The following is a 21,582-nucleotide window of genomic DNA, read 5'->3' on the forward strand; positions in this document are numbered from 1 at the left end:
CGTGTCATTTTATAAATACAGTTTCATGAACTGCAGCAGATTCATTGTAAAAATTGGGGATGTTTTTCTAAAAAGACTCCAAAGATTCGTCGCTGTGGAACCCAAAGGTGAATTGTGGCTTTGAAAAGAAAGTCTGGTCATGGTCGTAAAATAAAAAGTTAATAATATAATTTGAAAAGATGTTACAAAAACGTATTCGTACCTAAAGTTAGTTTGAAAGAAGCAATGTTTTTATTTATCCAGGATAGTTAGTTTACATACTGTCATACTTGACAGCTGGCCAACAGTTGGAGGTTAAAACCTTGCTCAAGGGCACAAACGTGGTAGAATGGGGGGAGAATAAGCTCAACTCTTTTACCGACTGACAGAGTTGCATTTTGACATTTTAAAAAACACATGCAGTTTGAAATTGCTGTTAACTTTCTCCTGATGGACCCTTAATTCTAGTATCATGGTCCTGTGGTGTTTTCCGCGTCACCGTGGTGTGACTGAACCGTGCAGCGCTCCAGTGGTCGAGTAAAAGCTCAGAATAGCAGGGTTTAGTGTCCCTCCTCTCCAGTTGAGTTGTGATGGGCTCTGCCGGGTTAATCCCGCACTGACCCACTTTTTTAAAGGGCGAATACGCCACATACACAAACCAACACAAGATGTCCGTCTTCGAGAAGCTCACGTTCAACAGGTGAATATCCCATGTCCCCCCCCCACACACACACACAGCTCAAAGACTTTATGCGTCGGCAGCGTTTTAGACACACGTTTTTATTGAAGCAACATTGATAAAATTAGATTTAATGATCCTGTACAAAGAAACACGTCAATGACAGAAGACAAAATGAGTGTTATGAGATTACTGTTAGTGAACCTACAGGAGCTAAACAAATAATAAATGATCTAATCAAAGACTTATGTACAGTAAATACAGTCAGGTTGTTCTGCTCGTCAACATCATATACACACACACACCAATCCAAACTTACACAAAAATATGTACATGTGCTTTGCATGTGGTTCTTGTTCTCCCTCATAAAACAGACGAAAGGATTAGAAAAAGATAAATATCGTCCCAAAGCATTTTATCTATGTTTATTTTTTCTCAGTGCCTGAGCTCTCAGTTGGTTTTAAATGTTTCTTCAGATCTGGTTGATGTCGCAGCACGAACATGGATTTTATACAGGGGTGTAAAGGAAGGTCAAAGGTCATGGCTGCGTGGAATTTAGGAGAACACTGACGTAAAGAAAGGATCAGGAAGAGGAGGGGGAAGAGGAGGGTGGCAGTCTGACAGGCCAGCTGCCCACAAGTCCACCCCTGATTGGCTAAAAACAGAGGAAACCCCTCCCCGGTCACAGGAAGACCCGTCTCAGGTCTCCAGGTGAGGTGATGGTGTTGCACTGAGGACACAACTTCTTTGCTCCCTGGAAAAAAGAATAATTCAGACGTTCATCAAACATGTTGTGGAAAACGTCTTCATTTTGACATTTATATGATTCAAGATAAAGATGTTTACCAGCGTACGAAGCCAACACTCCTCACAGTGAACGTGCCAGCACTGGATGGAGGTGAGCGGCGTGGTGTACGTGTCCTGCAGAGACAGAGATGATGCAGGTGAGGGTGTGGTACAAAAAGCTGCCACTAGATGTCCACGTGAAACTACACTAAGAGCTACAGGAGGCGAGGCTCCTTATTAATAAACGTTTATTTAAGCATCTGTGATACATGAAAAGTTCCAGCCGAGGTGTTTACTCATTCATTTCACTGCGTTGTGTTAGTTTCAGTAGAAGATAAAATGCAAATTGTTTTTCTGCATATAATTTTGAATCTTCCGTGTGGAGTTAGCAACATCAGTGTGTTCAAACTTCATAAGTGTGCATGTGTTTGCTTTGTTGTTATGTTATATGTTGCTTTGTTTTCGTCTTATCTTATCATTTCTTATTTTATTTACAAGAATCTGATCAAAGCTCCGCCTGGACACAGGTCTTCAAAAATATTAAGAATTCAATTTAGTTGGGTGAAGTTTCTACAGCTTTGCGTTTTTTCTGTAATAACAGAGCTGTTAACAAACATTTTAATAATTTAACAAGATCATGAGGCTGCAACTAATGGTTACTTTAATTATTTAATATTTTCAGATTTTATTATTTACACATCAAAATTGATTGTGTTCATCATACATTTTTATTTTATTTTGGGGAAATGTCTTTGAGAAGTGTGCTTTGTTTGAGCAGCAGAACAAGGATAAAGAAACAAAGAAGAAATTAAGATTTAATTTGGTTGGTTTAATTAAAAACTTGACTAGAAAAATAACCGAAGCAACTAATTGCTTCTTTGCTAGATTATTAAAAAATTCTGAAAACAAGATCTAACGAGATGTCTTAGCCAGGTTAAAAGTAAAAAAATGATATGGCTATATATAAATCTACTGCATATTAACATAATACATATTTGACAATTTACTGTGAATATTACACAATATGCTACACATCGCAATTTAATGTCAACCTCTCACACTGAGAGGGTGATATCAAACAAATGTTCCTACGATTTTTTCGAATATCATTTTAATATTATCATGGCTAATAATATTGACTTATTGCCAGTTTAAAAAAACAACTGTGTCCCCACAGGATTTTCATCAGTTTCTGCTTTACTGAGCTGCTGTCTCCATTTCGCGTGTCTGCTCTGTCACTTTAATTTGCCTCCGTACTCACCATGCAGATGAGGCATTTAAATCTGTCTCCTTTAGACAACTGTTTCTCCAAATCCCGTATCCGAGCTTTAAGTGCATCCAGGGTTGTCAGTGTGGAGTCTTCCGAGAGCCTACACACACACACACACACACACACACACACACACACACACACACACACGGTTGGATGGACAGTAACAGGAGTGGAGAGGGGAGGGCAGGCAGACACAGGAGAGTCATTTATAAATCGAAGACAGATTAAATTATTCGCTGGCCAACATGGACACTGAGCATGAAATTTAGCAGCAATCACATTGCCTGCATTCGCTGTCTCATTTATCATAAGCGTGTGAGAGTGTAGGGGGGCTGGTGGTGAGGTGGGGGTGGATGTCAGGGTCCACACGGAGATAAGACGTGCACACACACAAACACACACACTCTCACAATTACGGGAGAGGCTCTCTGTGAAAACACACTGTACGTGGAGGCAGACGGGCTGTAGTGCATTAAGTGTGATGAAATGTGTGTACATGCGTGAGTCGCCTGCTGTGACCTTGATTGATGATATCATCATATTGATATAGTATTGTGTTTCACGTTGGTCGGAGCAGGGGCAGGTGGTGATGATACAACAGAGAGAGAGAAAGAGAAAGAGAGAGATGCTGTCGCCAAAATACACACAGCACAAAAAGGGATGGTTACACGTCCTCAACTGGGAGTCATGCGTGTCCCAGCATGTACGATACGCTACGACCACCACACCCGACTCCCCCTGTGACCCTGAGCCAGGAGAGGCTGGTATGAAAAGTGACACGAGTGGCTGATTTGTTTGGATTTTAATGTTCAACTCTGTGGCCCAAACCATGACGCTAAAAAAACTCCCTTTTCGTAAAAAAAAATTTTTTGCAGATGTGAGGACAGATGTTGATGTAGCAGATGTTCAACCTAAGAAGAATTTTACTTATTGTGTTTAGGACAAGCAATCCTGAGCTTAGAAAAACTTTGCATTTTATGTTCTGAGTGATGCTGAAACTTATCATTATTACCTGTTTATTACCTCACTACTTGTTGGTTTGTTTGATTTTAAGCAAGATTTCTCACAAACTACCGGACGGATTATCATGCAACTTGTTGGGAGGACGTGGTATCGGTCAGGGAAGAACCCATTAAATTTTGGTGCAGAATCAGATCAGGTTTCAGATCCAGTAATGTTTTTTTAAATTTGCTGAACATTGTGGGATAGGGTGTTCTCCAACCTTTTTGTTTTATTTCTCAGAGAATAATTCATTATATTTACGAGTGTGTGCACATTGGTGTAGATCCAAACAAAAATCTGGATCTAGTGAATTTAAATGAGTTTTTTTTTTTAACCATACAAACTTACATCTCTATGTCAGTGTTTTTGCAGGTTTTGGGCAGAACTGCGAGGCTGCTGTCCACTTTCTCTCCACTGCTGGTAGATGGACTCCCTGAGGGAACAAAGAACCACATAACAACAAATAATGGAATAAAGTGGATTCATAAAACATTTATCTGTAAAACCTGTTTGGAGTCACTCCTTTGTCTTTATTTGAACATTCATTCAGACTTAACTTACCATCATTTAACCATTTGGAATAGCCGAGGTTTACTCTGGAATCAGGCAGTATACTGCTGCTGCTGCTGCAGAAACAAAACAAAACAGACATTTAAGAGCCAAAGACTGAGAAAATCACAAGACAACCTATGTGATAAATGATGAAAGGAATACACTATATCATTAGTTCATGTCTAATTGAATATCTGGAGTGAATGAGAGGCTGTCAGGTGGGATACATACTTCACTGTCGTCTCTTTGGAGCTTTCTCCTGAGCAGGGGATGACGTCTGCCTCTGTGTATCTTATAACAAACTCAGGAAAAAACATAAAGTGGGAGATAACAACAGGTGACATGCATCTAACTTTTAATATGCTGAGAAATATTGTCTCACTTTTTATCATTTGAATCACTTTCCTGTGAGACGGGGAAAGTTTTTGACATGTTTGTTATTTTCTCAGGAAATAATCCATTGATCTGGATGTATACAAAGATCAGACATATGATTGGTCTATGAGTTTGTGCAGTTTGCTGCTGAACTGAGGATTGGACTTCCTTTTATTTTGCTTTAGGTTTATTCCCCTTGTAAGTGATTTTTCTCAACTCACTATGAACCTAAATACACAGTTACATTCTGCGATGCTGCACCGTGTGTTCACTGTAAAGGATACTGTGCTCTGCCGTACTCCAGAGTATCGTCTCCATCCACGTCCAGGTCTGCGTCACTGTCTCGACACTCCTTGGAAGTAGTGCTCACCAGCATCGCACCTAACGAGACAGAATACAATTTTCAGGATTGTATGAACAATATTTAGAACGCAGAGAAAAGATTTGTCTTCATTTCTAAGTTTTATTTTCGAAGCACAAGATGGGATTCCAGCTGTCAGTCAGGGTGCAACAAGTTTGCAGGTCAGAGATTCTTCTCAGGTAAAGCCAAGTGCTACTTTTAAGTGAACCCTCGAGGCGCTCGGCTCCGCTGTAATGTGGACTGAAAAGTTCAGTGATTTTTCAACTGCCACTCAGTCACATTATTCACCCTCCACTGAACAACATCACACACATGGGTACCTCGATGGCACGCGCACACACACACACACACACACACACACAAGCAGGCTCACACACACACACACACACACACACACACACACAGATGTATGCTTACCTTTAAACCCTCCAACCATAGATGACATCGGTATCCTTCTCCTCTCGTTCCACTCATTCTCCAATGGCGCCAGGTCCAGTGAACCCTCCTAGAACACACACACATGTGCACATGAAGAACACATGTCTCCGTCTGGATGAATATGTCCGTATGCCTCCTGTAGCCGCGAGCTGCATATCTGCTTCTGTGTTTTCATAGCTGTGAACCAACGCCTGCAGTGTTTTCACATGGATACACACTGAGCTGACAGTGAGCCTGATGCTACGTGAACAAAAGGCAGATCACATGACATCCCCCCAACCTCTACATTTTATATACATATTCATCTCTTACTATTTTACAAAAATAGATTTTCATGTGTCTTTGGTTCACAGAAAAATAAATCACATACATGTCCGTCCTCTGGTTTCCTCCTCTTCAGCTTTCCAATCCTGACTGGGGACAGACAGAAGAAAAACAAGACGGTGGAACAGTTACTTTAGAGGAAGGACTTAAGTTGGTCTCCAATGTTTTATTTAATCATATCGCTTTTTTTTTCATTTGTCCTTGATTTTTTAATTCTCACATTTGAGACTTCCCTCTTTCTTTACACTCAGCAGTAATTACTGAGAAGTCCAATTTAAGTTGTTGGGTCCTTGTCTTTCCTGATGAGAAACACTGATGAGGTCAGAAAGTGGAAGCAGGTTTCAAGGGGAAGTCGCACAGAGGAAAATAAGGGTATGTATGAAAATAATTAGGGGGAAAAAGGGGGGGGTCTGTAACTTTTCATTTGGCTAAAAGGTGATTTGATTATTTGGGGGGAAGGACTTTTAAATAGTTTCTGGAATCTAAATTTTATTCCAGTCTGTTTTCATAATGGTTAATTAAATTATTGAAGTTAAAGTAAATTATTTATACAGTTGCATTCTTTTTCATGGTTCACACACTTAACCATATGCAGAGGGCCACTGGTTTGTCTCTGTAAAAGGGTCTTATTGATGTCTACATCAGTGGCATTCAGATATTTTAATACCACATTTTATTACATCATTTAACACGTTGCACCAGACTTTTATAAGAAAATTCTTTCTATCCTTCCGAAAAATTCATTTTATGTGGTGATCATGAAAATGATGGAATGACATAGTCCTCATTATTTTGTGCCACATTTTAATCTGAGTTTGAGTTCAAGTAAATGTTTCTATTACTTTTCACATTTACACATGAGACAATATGAATCAGGTTCCAAAGCAGAAACTAGAGTTTCTATATTTTAGCTGTAACACAGTCCATTCAAATTTAATTAAGTTTGAAATAATATTGATTTCAAAGTCAGTGTAAAAGCACACACATGGAACAGGGTGTGTGTTGGTGAAGGGATTGTCTGACAGGAGTATAAAAACCACTGATGTGCAACATTCACATGTAAAAACTTTGTTTCTGTTGCTTCAGCTCATTTCACAAAGTTTCCAGCTTACGTGAGAACAAACCTGTCACACAGTCACAGTAACACACACAGAGCCAGAAGTACAACACTTACAGTGAAGAGTGAGGAGACACAATGTGCAGGGCTCCACATACACAACAGACGACAACACTGGAGGCAAAACACTCCTCCCATCCCCTGTCCTGTCATCTCACCCTCCTCCTCCTCCTCCTCCTCCTCCTCCCTCCATCCTCCTCTGATATAAAAGTTAACATGGCAGAACATCAACCGCACCTCCTCTCCCACTCTGACCTGACTGACTGCAGATTGCACAAGGGGACATTAAGTTTTAAGGCCCTCTAATTCCCGCTGGATGACAGTACCCCTCCCCGAGGAGGGTGGGGGGCACCCAGATAGCTGGTGGCCGTGACCCAGAGTGCCGCCATCGCAGCAAACATAATGAGGGTTAAAGAGACGGTCATAGATGAGGAAGAGCTCATCAAACACAGAAGAGAGAGAGAGAGAGAGAGAGAGAGAGAGAGAGAAAGGGAGAGAGAGAGGTTGATTAATCAACAGAGGACCCCCTCCTCCTCCTCCTCCTCCTCCTCCATCTCCTCTTCCCCCCTTTCTTCTTCTTCCTCCCTGACGTGTATTTAGAAGCTCATTATGCTGTCCTGTTATAAGGCCCCAATAAAGGCTAACAGACCTCGACAGCGCTGGCAGTTTGAGGAGTCCGCTAAGAGCCGGAGAATCACAGCGCTAATAATAACAGGAGTAAGATGTCGGCTGTGTCAGCTTTAGGGAAGTAGATCTATACGTGTATATTAGTGCAGAGACAGATACACTGTCTTTATACAGTGTGACTGCAGTAAATATACAGGGCACAGTTGAGTTATGGTATCAAATCCAAATATTGAAGTTTAAAGTAGTCAGTCATGCAGACAACACTTATATCAGTGTAGGCATGAAGTTAAATTCAATATTGATGTATAATAATATCTGACGCCACAAAAAAATCACACACTGAATGATTACAGTCATTAATTTCCTAGTGACTTTAAAAAAAACTAATATTTATGAATCACTTTCCCCTTCTAAAACTAATAAATCTTACTACTCTAAGGCAGGAATTAGCTAAAGTTAAAGTTTTGCTTAATGAATGACTCAAACAAGATAATGCCTATATTGTGTTTTAGTAAAAGTAAAGGTGTCTTTAGTTTCTTTCCAGGCCTCGGCTGCTGAAACAAGTGAGTGTGGCGATGCAGAAAGAGCTTCTCGGTGAGTCTTACCAGCTTGTGTGCAGTCTAGGTGGGCTCCTGCGCTGTGAGGGCGTAATGGGGCAGATTTGACGTAGCACCTGCACCAGCAGAGGTCATCGACTGTTAACATATCAAGAGGTCAAAGTTGAGAGGTTAATAGCTCCTCTGCTCGTGTGGGCGCTAGGCCAGTGGAGATGGTGTGGGAAAAAAAGGGGGTGATATCTGAGCGACTGGGGAGGGAGGGGAGGGGTTGGACGAAACACAACTGGGCGCATCAGCGTGAACAAAGGAAACTATAATGTTGTTTCATTTCTCAAACTAAAGACCTGTCTGACTCTGCTGTGCTGAACTCTCGGTGAGCAGCAACGCAACACAACAAGTTCACTCTGCATGCGTCAACGTACCATTCAGTCTCGTGTGTCTGTTGGCCCGCACACGGAGAAACGTCTGCAACAACCAGAAGACCAACATCAGAATATTTCACATTTTTATCCCGATGAATTTAGACTTTACTTTTCTTTTATTTGCATTTCTACTTAAAACATGATCTACAGGTGTGAAACTATAATAATCTTAGCTATGGAATAAAGACAATTATTTCTGCTGTTAAGAAAAATATATCAAGCACATAAAGCGTCTTAACTGATTTTACATAATATTGCATTTCCATTTTTAAATATCATAATCAGCTCCACTTGTATTACTGTGTTTACTCTGTATATCCATCATTTATATGTCTGTCGTGGAGGAGGGGTCCCTGCTCTGTTGCTCCATTGAAGTTCTTTGGTGGCTCTTTTGCTTTTCTAAATTGTGGTTGTATGAAAGTATAATTAAAATGTTGTATTTATGTTTTTTTTATTTGTTATATCCAAATCTAGACTCCATTGTACATATTGGAAATCTGAAATCTAAATCTGACACCGATTTCCTCACCTGGTATCGGTCGGAGTGAGCGTCCTCGGCCGGTCGAGGGGGAGACGTGGGAGAACCTCCTTCACGCTTTATGTGCAGAGAGAGAGAGAGAGACTGGACAGAAGAAAGCAAGAAAGAAGAGAAAGGGAAAGAGTTAAAGGCGAATGATGGTGGATGTGACTTCTGACTGAAAGACATCACGGGTGGGTTTTACCTTTGGGGCTCGTACGACGAGGCTGTGCTGCACTGGAGCGGCACTGTGGAGAAAAGAGGCAAATTATACAGATGTTAAACAAGCTTGGTGATAGAAAGGTGCACACACATTCACAACACACAATCTTCTTAAACAATACACATACACAATATTATCTTATCTCGAAAAAATAACCTCTGCTTTTATCTTGTCTGAATTTGTATCAGAGATTGTGTGTCACCTCATTTCAGTCTTTCTCACTATGCAATTCCAGAGTTACAGCTATAGTTACATAACACACACACACACACACACACACACACACACACACGTCCGCACAGTGTCCCCATGGGCCAAGTTCAATTTGAAACCATTACTGTCCACGGAGCGGTCGTTAAGCAGATTTGGAGTGTAATGTCTTTATTGGAGGAATCATTCTTCTGGTCTAAGCAGCAGGTAATGTGTGTGTGCATGTATGTGTGTGTGTGTGTGTGTGTGTGTGTGTGTGTGTGTGTGTGTGTGTGTGTGTGTGTGTGTGTGTGTGTGTGTGTGTGTGTGTGTGTGTGTAGGGCTCAAAGCAGCCATTAGTGGGACATTATCCGCCCGCTGTATGATTTGCTGCCTTGAGGCCGGAGGCTGTAATATGAAATATGTAGGGAACAACGAGGCAGCTTGTAAACACGGCACACAGGTGACAGGGAAGACGGGAGATACCACCAGGGGGAAATTGAAGGGGGGAGGGGTCCCTCTAGCTAAATAAAACCAAAAACTGTCAAGATTAATTATCTGAAAGCTGAAGAGAATAAAAAATCTGCGCTGTAAATAAAAGGGGGAAAAAATATGGAAGTGAATTTTATTTGAGGATAAAAACGGAAAAAGGGGAACGGACATAAAGATTTAGAGGATTATAGAGTGATCTGGAGGAAATGACAGAGTGAGTGTGATACCTGATTTGTAGCTGGGCCAGTTTGGTTAACTCCTGCTCCATGTGTTCTTGCAGCTCGCAAGGTCGGAGAACAGCCTGGCACACGGGACACATTGGGGCCTGAGCGTCGTACAGACCCTTCACCTTATCTGGAGAGAGAGGAGGAGTGAGAACGTTGCTGTTAGAAAACCTCTGCCAGGATTTTCATATTGTCCGGGCTTGTCAGGCTATATGAGAACATGCATGTAAGAAAGGTGTGCCACAGAAAACACCAGGAGAGAAGATAGAATGTGATTTCCTACACATACACACACTGATTTTACTTCATACATGAATCCAAAATATTTTTACAATTAGTACACATACTCCAAGTAAACAAGTAAAAAGAAATCTATTAAATAATAATGATAATAATAATATATTAACTAATATAACACTATTACTCGGGGGTGGAACAAGTTTTCAAATACTTGAGTAAAAGTTGCAGGACAACAAATGTAAAACTACTTAATTACAAGTAAAAGTCTTGCTTTCATCATCCTAAAGTAAAAGTAAAGAAGTATCAAAAGCAAAATCTAACGAACATATAAACAGCAAAGGAGCTAATTCTGCTGTAAGGTGACTGTTGTGAAAGCCGCATTGTGTTTCAAATCATATTTTTGGATTATTTTGATGCATGAAGGTGTAAACTGCATTTCACTGCAATGGGGCTGTTTTTAATAATTATACAGACCCCAGACTTCAGACTTTATTGTCCCCTTGGGGAAATTTGTTCTCACAGCCATTCCAGTACAATCAACACAGACAGACACATTTCAACAGAGGCAACCCACAGACAGGACGTCACATGAAACATGAAACATAAACCAAAAACCAAAAACCCTCCTGTACAAACAAGCAAGATTCACCAAGGCAGTTTGTTAGGTGCTGCAGTGGTAGACGGGACAAAGCTCGGGCCGAACCAGGCCTCTCTCCATCTGTCTGGATGGCAGTGATATGAAGTGCTGATTTGGGGGGGTGGTCACTGTCATTTGCAATGGTGAGTTCTATAGGTGTTGCTCAAGTTTGAGATTTTGGGTGTGCGGAGGCTGATGATTTACGGAAGATACAGAATAACATTATATAGTTATTATATAGTTGATGGACCTTGGCGGAGGTGTGAGATCCACTGAGTGCCTCTCTTATTATATATACTGTATCACTGCTGGGTGGCTTCATATTTACATTTTTAAAACATTCATCAGTAAAGTAACATGTAACAGTTTGTCTGTCAGATGGAATGAAAAGTATTGAAATTGCCTCTAAGATGTTTAGCAAGTATAAAATAGCACTATATAGAAATATTAAAGTAAAGTAGAGACAAGTGAAAGTTGTACTTAATCAAAATTACTTTCTTCCACTGTTAACATATGATGCTCTGCAATTGTGTACCTACAGTATGTGTGTGTTCTGTAGACTGACTATTGACAGACAGTGGGAGTGGGAGTGGGAGTAAAATAAGGTTTTACACACACACACACACACACACACACACACACACACACACACACACACACACACACACACCCTGCGATGGGCCCCTGTTGTCAGTGTGTTGACATCATAGGCTGTCAATAGGAACATTACCCAGGAGGGCCACTCGGCCCATTGGGTCCCACTGATGGATTACTGCCATAAGCAGCCAGCTGGGAGCTCTACTATATCAAGATTTTACCTAGTAGATGAGGTGATTTACTCCTGAAAGCCATCAATCACATGGGCAGAGCTAGTAGGCAAGATGCACCTAATTTCCCATCAGAGGGGAAAACAGATGACAGGGCTGGAAATCACAATTCAACACTTCTCAATATAGAACATAAACAGGTTGGTGTGTGTGACAGTTGTGACCCTGCACTGGGGAGCACAGTGGACTGAACTTCCATGAGGACATTGGACGAAGACTTTGGACCAGCTCAGCTCCAAATGACCAGTGACATGACAAGCCTCTCTTTACGGCCCGTGCCGTGCCCTGACATCAGTTGAGCTCTGAGACCCCGTAATGAGGAAGCAAATAGGACAAAATGGCCTCTAAATAAAACATGCGGTAGAAAATAGAAAGTGGAGTCAGGTGTCCTTGGGAGAGTGACAGCTCTACTGGTTTCACCCCCTCCTCTTTCTCTCCCCTTTTTTGCATCCCCTCGCCGAAGCCTAAATGACTTTTCCCGACACGCATCGAGCGTTCCCGGGCTTTCTGCGCTCTGCCGCCCGGAACATGCAGGCATCAGTAAACAATGAAATCTCTGGGCTGAAATTGAATTTATAACCACATTACCTGCACAGATAGCGTCTCTGAATGGCGCCGCGATAAGAGCAATGGGATTTGATTTTCAGGTGTCTTATTGGTCCACTTTTTGGGATAAGCACCCCACACACACACACCCCCACCTCCCCCCTGCTCTTCTGACTACAGCCACGCCGCCACTGTTCACCTCTGCCTCGCGCACACATCAGATTTAATGGCGTGGTTGTTTGGTTGTGCATGTTCGGATCTACGGATGAGCGTGTGAGTGTTTTTGCCGGGGCCTGATCTTACTGGGCTTATGTGCTGCGCTCTCGTAAGTGACAGTTGTTGGTACATGACCACCTTTTTTTTTACACGTCTCCATCCCCCTACTGCCCCCGCCCCCACCCACATAAACCCTGTCAGTATCAGTCAGCCTCAGCCCCTTTTCACCCTGGGGGGTCTCAAACACACAACAGGGGGCTGTAAAACCTGCCTGTAGGCTTGTTAACTGTTCTCTCACTACGGCAACTGGCTTGGATGGATTGGCCCTCTCTCACCAGGCTGTGCTAAGTCTGACTGGCCCATCGCTTAATGGATTCACTGTGTCTCTGTCTCCGATTGTTTCCTTTTTCTGTCTTTGTGTCTCACCAGTTCAGGACCTCCTTTCCTGCCTGTCTAGCCTTTGGCCAGCTGCCATTTGCTCTCCTCTCACTTGGGACGATGTTTGTATGACTATATTTAAATCTTGCTCCCATAAAGACACACTGCATGGAATAGAATCTCACAGTTTCTTGACTGAACTATTTTCATAATTAGTTTACAATTGAATTTTTATGTGCAAGTGGAAAACCTTTACACCTTTTGACCGGCAAGGACAATAAATCCCCTTTTACACAGCTGTTGTCAGGACAGAATAGCACGGACGGGCACAAACATGTCTGAATATAGTGTTTAGTTTATCTCCCCATGGATTTGAGGACAACACACCCCTGGGGCGAGTAACCCATCGAAACACTTTGATCTGTGTCTGCCCCATCCCCACTATCAAGCACATCATGCGATTGTAAAGTTTTATCTCTTGAAACAATAAAAGATCAGCATCCTCCTTCTCCCCTTGTATGACTGATTGTCAAATCCAGTTTCTGTTGCTCTGCATCAAGACGTGGACAGTAACTGTCCTGATTTCAGTACTCGCCACAGAAACAGAGAGATCAGAATCCCGCTGACAAATCCTCAAAGCATCGAGTCCCCCGAGGGCCTGGGTAATGGCCGATGCCAGCGCCCATATGACGGCTGCCAGTTCTGCTGATGCAGATGCAGCAGAGACGCCTAACGTGACCTTTGGTGAATGCCACATCACATCAGGCCTGGATGTCACCCGCTGACATTATGCTGGGGCATGAAAAGGCTGTTCTGCAGGGGAGACATTGTGACAAACGTCCCCCCGGTGACAAACCTGTGGACGTGGTTATAATTCTGATTGACGTGAGGAGGATTGGACTGCTTTGAATGGCAAGGGACGAACAAGCAAGCATCCAGGGGAGGACGTGGAGCTTGTGTTGCAACGGCTGCTCCTTTTTTTTCTGCTTTCGTTGGCGATAAAGTGCTGAGACAACTCACTCCAACTGGCATCATTATCCCAATCATCAAACAATTCTCTAAGCACATCAGAAATCCCTCTATAAAGCCATAACAAGCACAGACTCTATATAACCAGTAGGCATGTAGAGATTGGCGGGAGGAGTGAAGTTAACGCTTGGCAGCTAACAGTGGTGGGTTGTGGAGGCAGGTCCTTGGCACAATTTCAGAGGAGATGGAGGGCTATAAAAGCCATTGGCTCCTGCCACACCTGTACCCCTCCCTATCCCGCGGCCTGCTTCCTATTTAAAAGCATCACATGCAGGATATTAGTCAGGCTTTTTTGCGTCTGTGAGGTAAAGCTAACCTCTGAAGCAGAGGGGGGAGAGGGGAAAGTATGCAGGCCGCCGTTTGTTTTTTATTGGGGAAATAATGGCCTATTGAGAGGTTGGGTATTTAATGAGCAACATAATAGGCCCTGTAGTAACACATCTGCTATGAGCAGAGTCATTTCCTCAGCTTTCAAAGGCTGCTGCTCCAGCCTTTGAAACAGCAAGTCCAGTTGCCTTTAACTCATTTCTTTGAGATATCTGCTTTTTATTAATTGCAGAATTGCTACACCGGTAATATGTACAAGACCAATGTGCCGCGAGGTTCCACGTTCAATTCTAACCACATTCACCAGCCGATGGAGGAACACCTCCTCTCCTGGCTTGACCTCAAATCTCTCTCTGTCCAATCTAATTCCGGCATCCTTCAAAAATATCCTTCCCTACTCTGCAATCAATTGTGTTTAATGTATTAAAGACACTCACCACAACCACCACAACCTTTGGCCCTTGCACAAATCAATGCCTCGTTAGACCCCTAATGATCATTCATTGACTAATAAGATCTGTATCAACCTCTTGGAGAACATTGATTGGCCTTTGGCCTCTGCAGTGCTCTGTGCATTACGTGGACAGCGGGAGACGGCAGCTGTGAGTCCTGGGGAGTCTGATGATGAAAAAGCTCCTGTTGGGAATGGACAGAAATCCTAAACCCCAAATAGACTCATTCTGAAGCACCTCAGGCCAAATGCCCTTTCTTCTGCCCTGCAGATCAATGGACATAACCTCTCTGACCACAAGTCAATCAGTCCACAAACCCCCAATTCCTCTCCCTCTCCCACTTGCTCTTTCTGTCCCTCATCTTCTCCATTAGTCCCTGCAATTGTTCCATCGGGTGCAGGCGTGGCTCAGCATGTATGTGTGCAATCATCTCGTTGATGGAGAGTGGACTGAATAGCTGTGCGACAGTGTCCCTGTGACCATATTTCCCTTCTCAGGACCTGGGGGCAAAGATCGAACCCTGCCTCCACTCCGCTGCTACCAATCAATCTGACCCTCATTGAGATGCATGGCTCAATGATCTTTGATAGTGACTTAGAGATTAGAGAGAGGGAGTGGAAGTCATGGGGAGAGTTAGGGCTGTCCTTGGCTATTTCTGCTGATATGAGGCTACTTACAACCAACCTCACAGGAAAACGTCTTTGATTCATCCTACTGTGATTGGGTTGGGTTGGTTTTCACATACAGCAAATTTTGGGTCTGTGTCAATATAAATATACTTCCTGAGCGGATTCAAGCAAACTCACTATCAGTTCTTGACTTATGGTGCAATCACAGGAGATTTTGTCTGTTTGGGTTGAGAAGAAAATGTTCTTTGCCGACATGAGAAAGACGAATAGAAATGTACAAGAAGTACAAAGAGGAAAAACCACACCTTGTTTATGCAAAGAGTTTACAAAGATGACAAAAGATGCTGTTATTTGTTATATGTTATTCACAGTGATTGTACAACATAGCGTTTTTCTTCAAAGAGCCAAATCCAAATAATGGGAATTTGCTTCAAAGCATCAAAGATCACTGGGACCCAGTGGCTCAATCACTGTTGAAGCACAGGCCTTCTGTCCAAGTTGGTCACGTTTACTGTAAATCTTCAAACTCAGTTGAGGCTCACTAATCCAAGAGGATTCAGGCTATTTTCCAAAAATGCAGGCTGATTGTATGTGGGTGTTAAGAAATGACGGTAATGGCCGAGGACTCTGTTATCACAGGTGAAGGTTGTCCTCAAAGACGACCTTTGACAACGAGATCAATCTGGATGCTGCAGCTTTAACTTTTATCCTTTATAAATAAAGTTAATATTATCATTATTATTAACTCTGTGTGAAACGCAACGTTCATGATCCTCAATCCAAAACTTGAGATATCATCATGCTCATGCTCGGAGCAGCAAAATGCCAAATCCAGCGTCTGGCATCCGTTTGCAGACGGGTGTCTGTCAAACTCCGAGCAGTCGCATCGGAACAGGAAGCCGCTGACAGCGGACAGTGATACAGAGCTGTTCACCGGTGGCCTGTCACTCATCCTGCACTCACGAGACAGACGGATGAAATGTTCACAGATCAACTCTGTCACGGTGTATCACACTGTCAGGACTTCAACCTGCCTCAGCAAACGTCAGGTAATCATTTCCTGTTCGTGGGGTAAGGTCAACTTAAGTACATTTTCACCAAGAGGGACATGGAGAATGTGAGATTTTAAGGAGTCTTGTAAGGATTTAATCTACCGCACTTGGGCTTTTTTTTTACTAAAAAGTATAAAGCAACAGCAATGAAGCAATAAAACGTCATGTTAGTGAGTAACTCAGGAAAACACACAGACCTGCTCCTAGTTATTCATATTTTACATACTGGTGAGATTGCTGCAATTTATTTAGATTCTTTCTTTTCTTTTCTTTTCTTTTCTTTTCTTTTCTTTTCTTTTCTTTTCTTTTCTTGTGTGTGTGTGTATTAGGGTTTAAGTTCACATCTCCAGTATATATTATTGGTGTCATGAACGCTGTGCGTGTGTGTGTGCTTTTGTACAGCTATCTTTGTGAGGACCAGTTTGAGTCTACAACCTATGGAGTGAGGACATTTTGGGGAAGTGAGGACCTTATGGCCGGTCCTCACTTTGTGACACCCCTTTGATGGACTGTTGGGGGGTTTAAGACTAGGTTTTAGGGTTAGAATTAGGTTTAGGTTAAGTTAAGGGTTAGGGTTAGGCATTTAGTTTGGGTGGTTAGGGTTAGGGTAAGGGGGGGCTAGGGAATGCATTATACCAATGAGTGTCCTCACTAAGATAGAAGTACAAAAGTGTGTGTGTGAAAGAGAGAGAGAGTGAGAGAGACATCAAGAGACTAATAGATCACAATCTCTCATTAGAGAGTAATTAGATTGGCTCCAAAAATACAGATCACTATTACCTGGACCACTGGTTAATAGACATTAATACTCTCTCTAACTCTCTGTGTGTCTCTCTCTCTCTCTCTCTCTCTCTCTCTCTCTGTGTCTCTCTCTCTCTCTCTCTCTCTCTCTGTGTGTCTCTCTCTCTCTCTGTGTGTCTCTCTCTCTCTCTGTGTCTCTCTCTCTCTCTTATTATCCCATCGTCTCCTCTTCACTTCTCGTTTTCTTCTCCCCCCTCGCTCTCGCTCTCAATTAGTGCTTAATAAGGAGAAAATGAGAGGATCGCTCCGTTGCTTGCATCAACTTTTTCTAAACAGTTTAATTACGCCACGACTCAACAACAACCACAGAGCCAGAAGCAAGTTCCTTCTACATCCTCGAGCAGTCGACTCCAAGTGTCAGGAACACTCTGTGCTGGTATATCGGTAAAGGTTTTTATTATCATACTTCCCAACATACTTTGTAAATGAAAAGCACCAGAGAACAGCCTGAAACTCGTAGCATCCAGCAGGTGACTGTGGTGCCAACTCTGACACTTTCAGTGACACATGCGCCAAAGCCGCGTCTAACGTTCCCAAATAACACATCACACCACAGTTTTGGCAATTTTGAAAAAAGCTGAACTCAATTGGAGCAAAGTGAGTGAACACATCTACCAGCAGACAATACAACACTCGTGTTCTGGCTGCAGCTATCAGGTGCATGAGCCGCATTGTGAAAATCTAGATGAGGTTCCCAGATGGTGGTGAGAGGTTTAGGGTACAGTTATTAGCACAGTTACAGCATCTAACAAAAACTATATGACTACATGTGATCGAGACTTGATGCGTATGAGGAGGGGGCTTTTTCATCCATAAATCAGGCACACGGGACTGGATCCAAGTTCACAAAGTCCAGTATGTTGGATTACAGTGTACTGTAAGGGCACCTTGAGTACAATTCACAAGGTGCAGTTTGCATGAAGTGGACTGGTTCAAGTGTGATGCCGTAACTATTCGACTGTTCCGTTCCTGCCTGTAACTGGAGTGACGTGCCATTAGATAAAGCAAGTCAAACAATGCTTGACCTGTTAAAGATAAAAATATGAAATCAAGTTTAAGTACATCAAAGTGGAAGAGATGAAAAGTTTATGATTCATTTTGAATGAATTTACTTTACTGTTGTTGTATTTAACATAATGGAAAGTAAACACCACGGTGCCTGACTGGGTGTAGAAGTTACTGCACACCATGTTGCGAAAGTATGTCTCAGGTCTAATAAAAGAAATGCTACTGGCAGGCGTAAACAAGAAACCACAATTGGAAACACAAAGACGCTGAGATGTATGGAATCAATTGAAAGTATTTACATGCACGTGGATACAAAAAACTACAGAGCAATGATGCTTTTCTGCCAACGAGGTGCATACCTGCCACCTACGATGTACTAACAGAAATCGTAACAAATATGGAAACACCCAGAGAGAGAGAAAGAAAGAAAGAAAGAAGAACAGGGAAAAATCCACAAGAAGCGTTTAAAAAGAAAGATTTTCAGGCATTCGATTCCGCAGATCAAAAGGGCTTCACACACGTTTGATGCACATTTCCTGACATCTGTCTGAGAGAAAGTCATAAAATAATGATTTATGATGCACAAAACTTACAGATACATCACTTGAAAATAGCTGAAATCTATCTGATGCAGCAACCCAGCGACATATTCTATACAAACAAGAGGAATTAAGAAAGAAACTTTTGCTGGGTTGATTCTTACAGATAAACAATATAATCTGCATTTTACTATGATTTCTATATCAGCGGTTGCCAATGTCTGGCTAGGAACAAAAAAGAATGAGAAAAACACAGCACCGCAATGAAAATGCCAGAAAAGTTCAGCTGCTGTCTTAAAGTTATTACATACAAATCTAACATTTAACATAATACAAATAGGTTTTCCATTTCAGGTGGTAATTTCACCCAGCTCTCTCACACACACACACACACACACACACACACACACACACACACACACACACACACACACACACTATGCCGTGCTCTACCAAGGAAAACCCACACCCTTGCTTTCCCCTCACACACCTGTCCCACATACAATTAGTGCGGTGCAGGTGAGCAGTGGGGACCTCAGCCATTAGGGAGCAGCCCTGGGATTTAATGTGGGTGTGTGAAGCCCCTCGAGGCCTCCAGTCAGAACCTGTTGAGACTTTCAGACAGCATCCCTCCTTTCAGCCTCATCAGCGGGCATTATCACAGATAAGCCAGATCTCCTCACACCTCTCCTGCAGATAACATCTGATACTGTCACAAACCCAGCGGCTGACTGCTGCTGGTACGAGGCGAGCACAAGCACCTGGCGCTGTGTGATGCACCTGTGTTTGGGTTAGTCACACTTCCGAAAAGGATGTTATTGTGTCTGCCTGGATGAGGAAACAATTACGGCAGATGATCTTCAAATAGTGGAAAGATAGAAAGACGATTGAGCAGCTTATCTCCACTAACCAACAAAGGGAAGAGATTATCAGGATCTTGGAGGGTTACTTAATTCTTTTAAAGGTGAAGACTTCTGAAAATCTAGGAAATTGTTTTTACTGATATACTTCTGCCAAGGAGATTATGTTTTCACCCCCGCCCCTTTGTAAACAAAAAAAAAATACTAGATGGACTACCGTGAAACTTGTTTGAAAGATGTGGTACTGGTAAGAGAAGAAACCATTACTTTTTGGCGCAGATCCGGATGAGGATTTGGTTTTTCACTTTCTGTAACATTGCAGATTGGGGTGTTTTTCCAAATTTTGTTGGGTTTCTCAGAGAATAATTCATGGATCTTGATGAAAAAATCTGGCATATTTAAGAGACTGATATTTGTGAGTGAGTGTCATTTTGTGCCATTCTAAAAATGTTGCCATTTTCCAAGAGCACTAGCAGTTTTAGATACACAGGTTTTAAAAGTGTTAAAGTTCTGTCATTGTCTGGCAGGACTTTCCCATCCATTACAATACAGGATTACTCCCAAAATGCTCCTGACGCCCGCTGTGCCAACAGTGTATGAATGGTGTGTGATGCAAATAGTGCTGCGTAGAGAAGCCCTGTATGAAAGTGCTGTGACTGGAAAATATAAATACAGTTCGGTTGCATTGGATTCTTGTGCATGTGATGAAATTCAACCTAATAAATCTGATTTGTGATTGTGTTGTGTTGACTGTTGGAATCTGCTGTGGTTTAAGCATTAAAGTGCAAAGAAATGTCAGCAGTAAATAAGGATTGTTATAGTTGTTGTTTTCTTCTGAGGATAAATCCCTGCATGTTGTGTCTGGTATCCCAGCACCACACTCACTCGTCTCTCCTCAGCCCGGCGCCTTGTTGAGAAAAAGACATATTGAGCTTTAATCTAACACTCTGAGTGGAGCGATGACCTTCCACAACACACTGTAAATTTACTCTCAGTGATAGATTCATTGTGTGTGTGTGTGTGTGTGTGTGTGTGTGTGTGTGTGTGTGTGTGTGTGTGTGTGTGTGTGTGTGTGTGTGTGTGTGTGTGTGTGTGTGTGTGTGTGTGTGTGTTAGTGCAACTAAGACTGTGAAAATGCACACATTGTAATGGTTTGTTCATTAGAAAGAGGGTGGGAGGGTGTACAAATGTGTGTGCGCTCTTGTATCTATCATTTACACACACCTCCGTGTAGCCCTGGTGAGCGCAGCACAGTGTGATCCCCATCGATACGCCCCTCCGATCCCCCCCCTGTCAGCAAACACAGGAGAACAAAGAGGCCTGTGGCAGCGCCAGCGGGTATAGATCTTCTCCCCTGTGTTCTGGCTCAGTGGGGTCACACAGGAGCCGCTCACAGTTCAATCTCCTCCACTTGACTGATTGGGAGCTTTGAGCTGCTGCTAATGAGACTGGACCCACTCCAGTCTGCAGGACCCGAAACCAGCCCACCCAGAGCAGAGGATCCAGAACTCAGATACAAGCAGCTGTTTCAAACTGGGATTCAAGTGGAAACTAATAAAGCCAATAACATTTTATTATATATATGATTGGTGAGTTACAGAATACAGACACTGCTGGCACATGATAATATAAAAATGATGCTAAACACATTTTAAACAGGTCTGACTCAACATGGAGGGGTGTTACGTTAAATGTATCCTCATGGAGATTCAGTTATTAAATTTTTATTTCCAAAGTATGTTTTTTATCAGAGCAGAAATTCAAAAGTTTCAAAGTTTCCTTTAAAACCAAGGTTATAATTTAAATGAAAAGAAGTAGAATAATCTGTATTAAAATGACACCATACAAACACATGGTTGAAACAGGTTTGATTCAACCTGGAGGGAGTTTAAGTTAATGATATT

At 42.3% G+C, this 21,582-nt stretch overlaps 1 protein-coding gene across 2 annotated transcripts in view; it reads right to left on the reverse strand.

The window, feature by feature from the left end:
- Positions 1–739: 739 nt before the first annotated feature.
- rnf220b (ring finger protein 220b) overlaps positions 740–21,582 on the reverse strand; it is a 31,572-nt gene continuing 10,729 nt past the window's right edge. The window contains exons 3-16 of one of the 2 annotated variants that reach the window (XM_035175968.2): positions 10,141–10,267; positions 9,215–9,257; positions 9,022–9,114; positions 8,493–8,535; positions 8,119–8,208; positions 5,816–5,859; positions 5,425–5,512; positions 4,931–5,027; positions 4,503–4,562; positions 4,281–4,345; positions 4,068–4,152; positions 2,706–2,814; positions 1,505–1,579; positions 740–1,412 (exon numbers count right to left, since the gene is read on the reverse strand). In XM_035175968.2, coding sequence (XP_035031859.1) covers positions 1,341–1,412; positions 1,505–1,579; positions 2,706–2,814; positions 4,068–4,152; positions 4,281–4,345; positions 4,503–4,562; positions 4,931–5,027; positions 5,425–5,512; positions 5,816–5,859; positions 8,119–8,208; positions 8,493–8,535; positions 9,022–9,114; positions 9,215–9,257; positions 10,141–10,267 — 1,091 coding nt within the window. In that variant the 3' untranslated portion in view covers positions 740–1,340. The remainder of the gene's footprint in view (positions 1,413–1,504; positions 1,580–2,705; positions 2,815–4,067; positions 4,153–4,280; positions 4,346–4,502; positions 4,563–4,930; positions 5,028–5,424; positions 5,513–5,815; positions 5,860–8,118; positions 8,209–8,492; positions 8,536–9,021; positions 9,115–9,214; positions 9,258–10,140; positions 10,268–21,582) is intronic. The other variant, XM_035175969.2, reaches the window with a different exon arrangement.

Source organism: Hippoglossus stenolepis, chromosome 14 (genome assembly GCF_022539355.2).
Source record: "Hippoglossus stenolepis isolate QCI-W04-F060 chromosome 14, HSTE1.2, whole genome shotgun sequence".
Classification (NCBI taxonomy): domain Eukaryota; kingdom Metazoa; phylum Chordata; class Actinopteri; order Pleuronectiformes; family Pleuronectidae; genus Hippoglossus; species Hippoglossus stenolepis.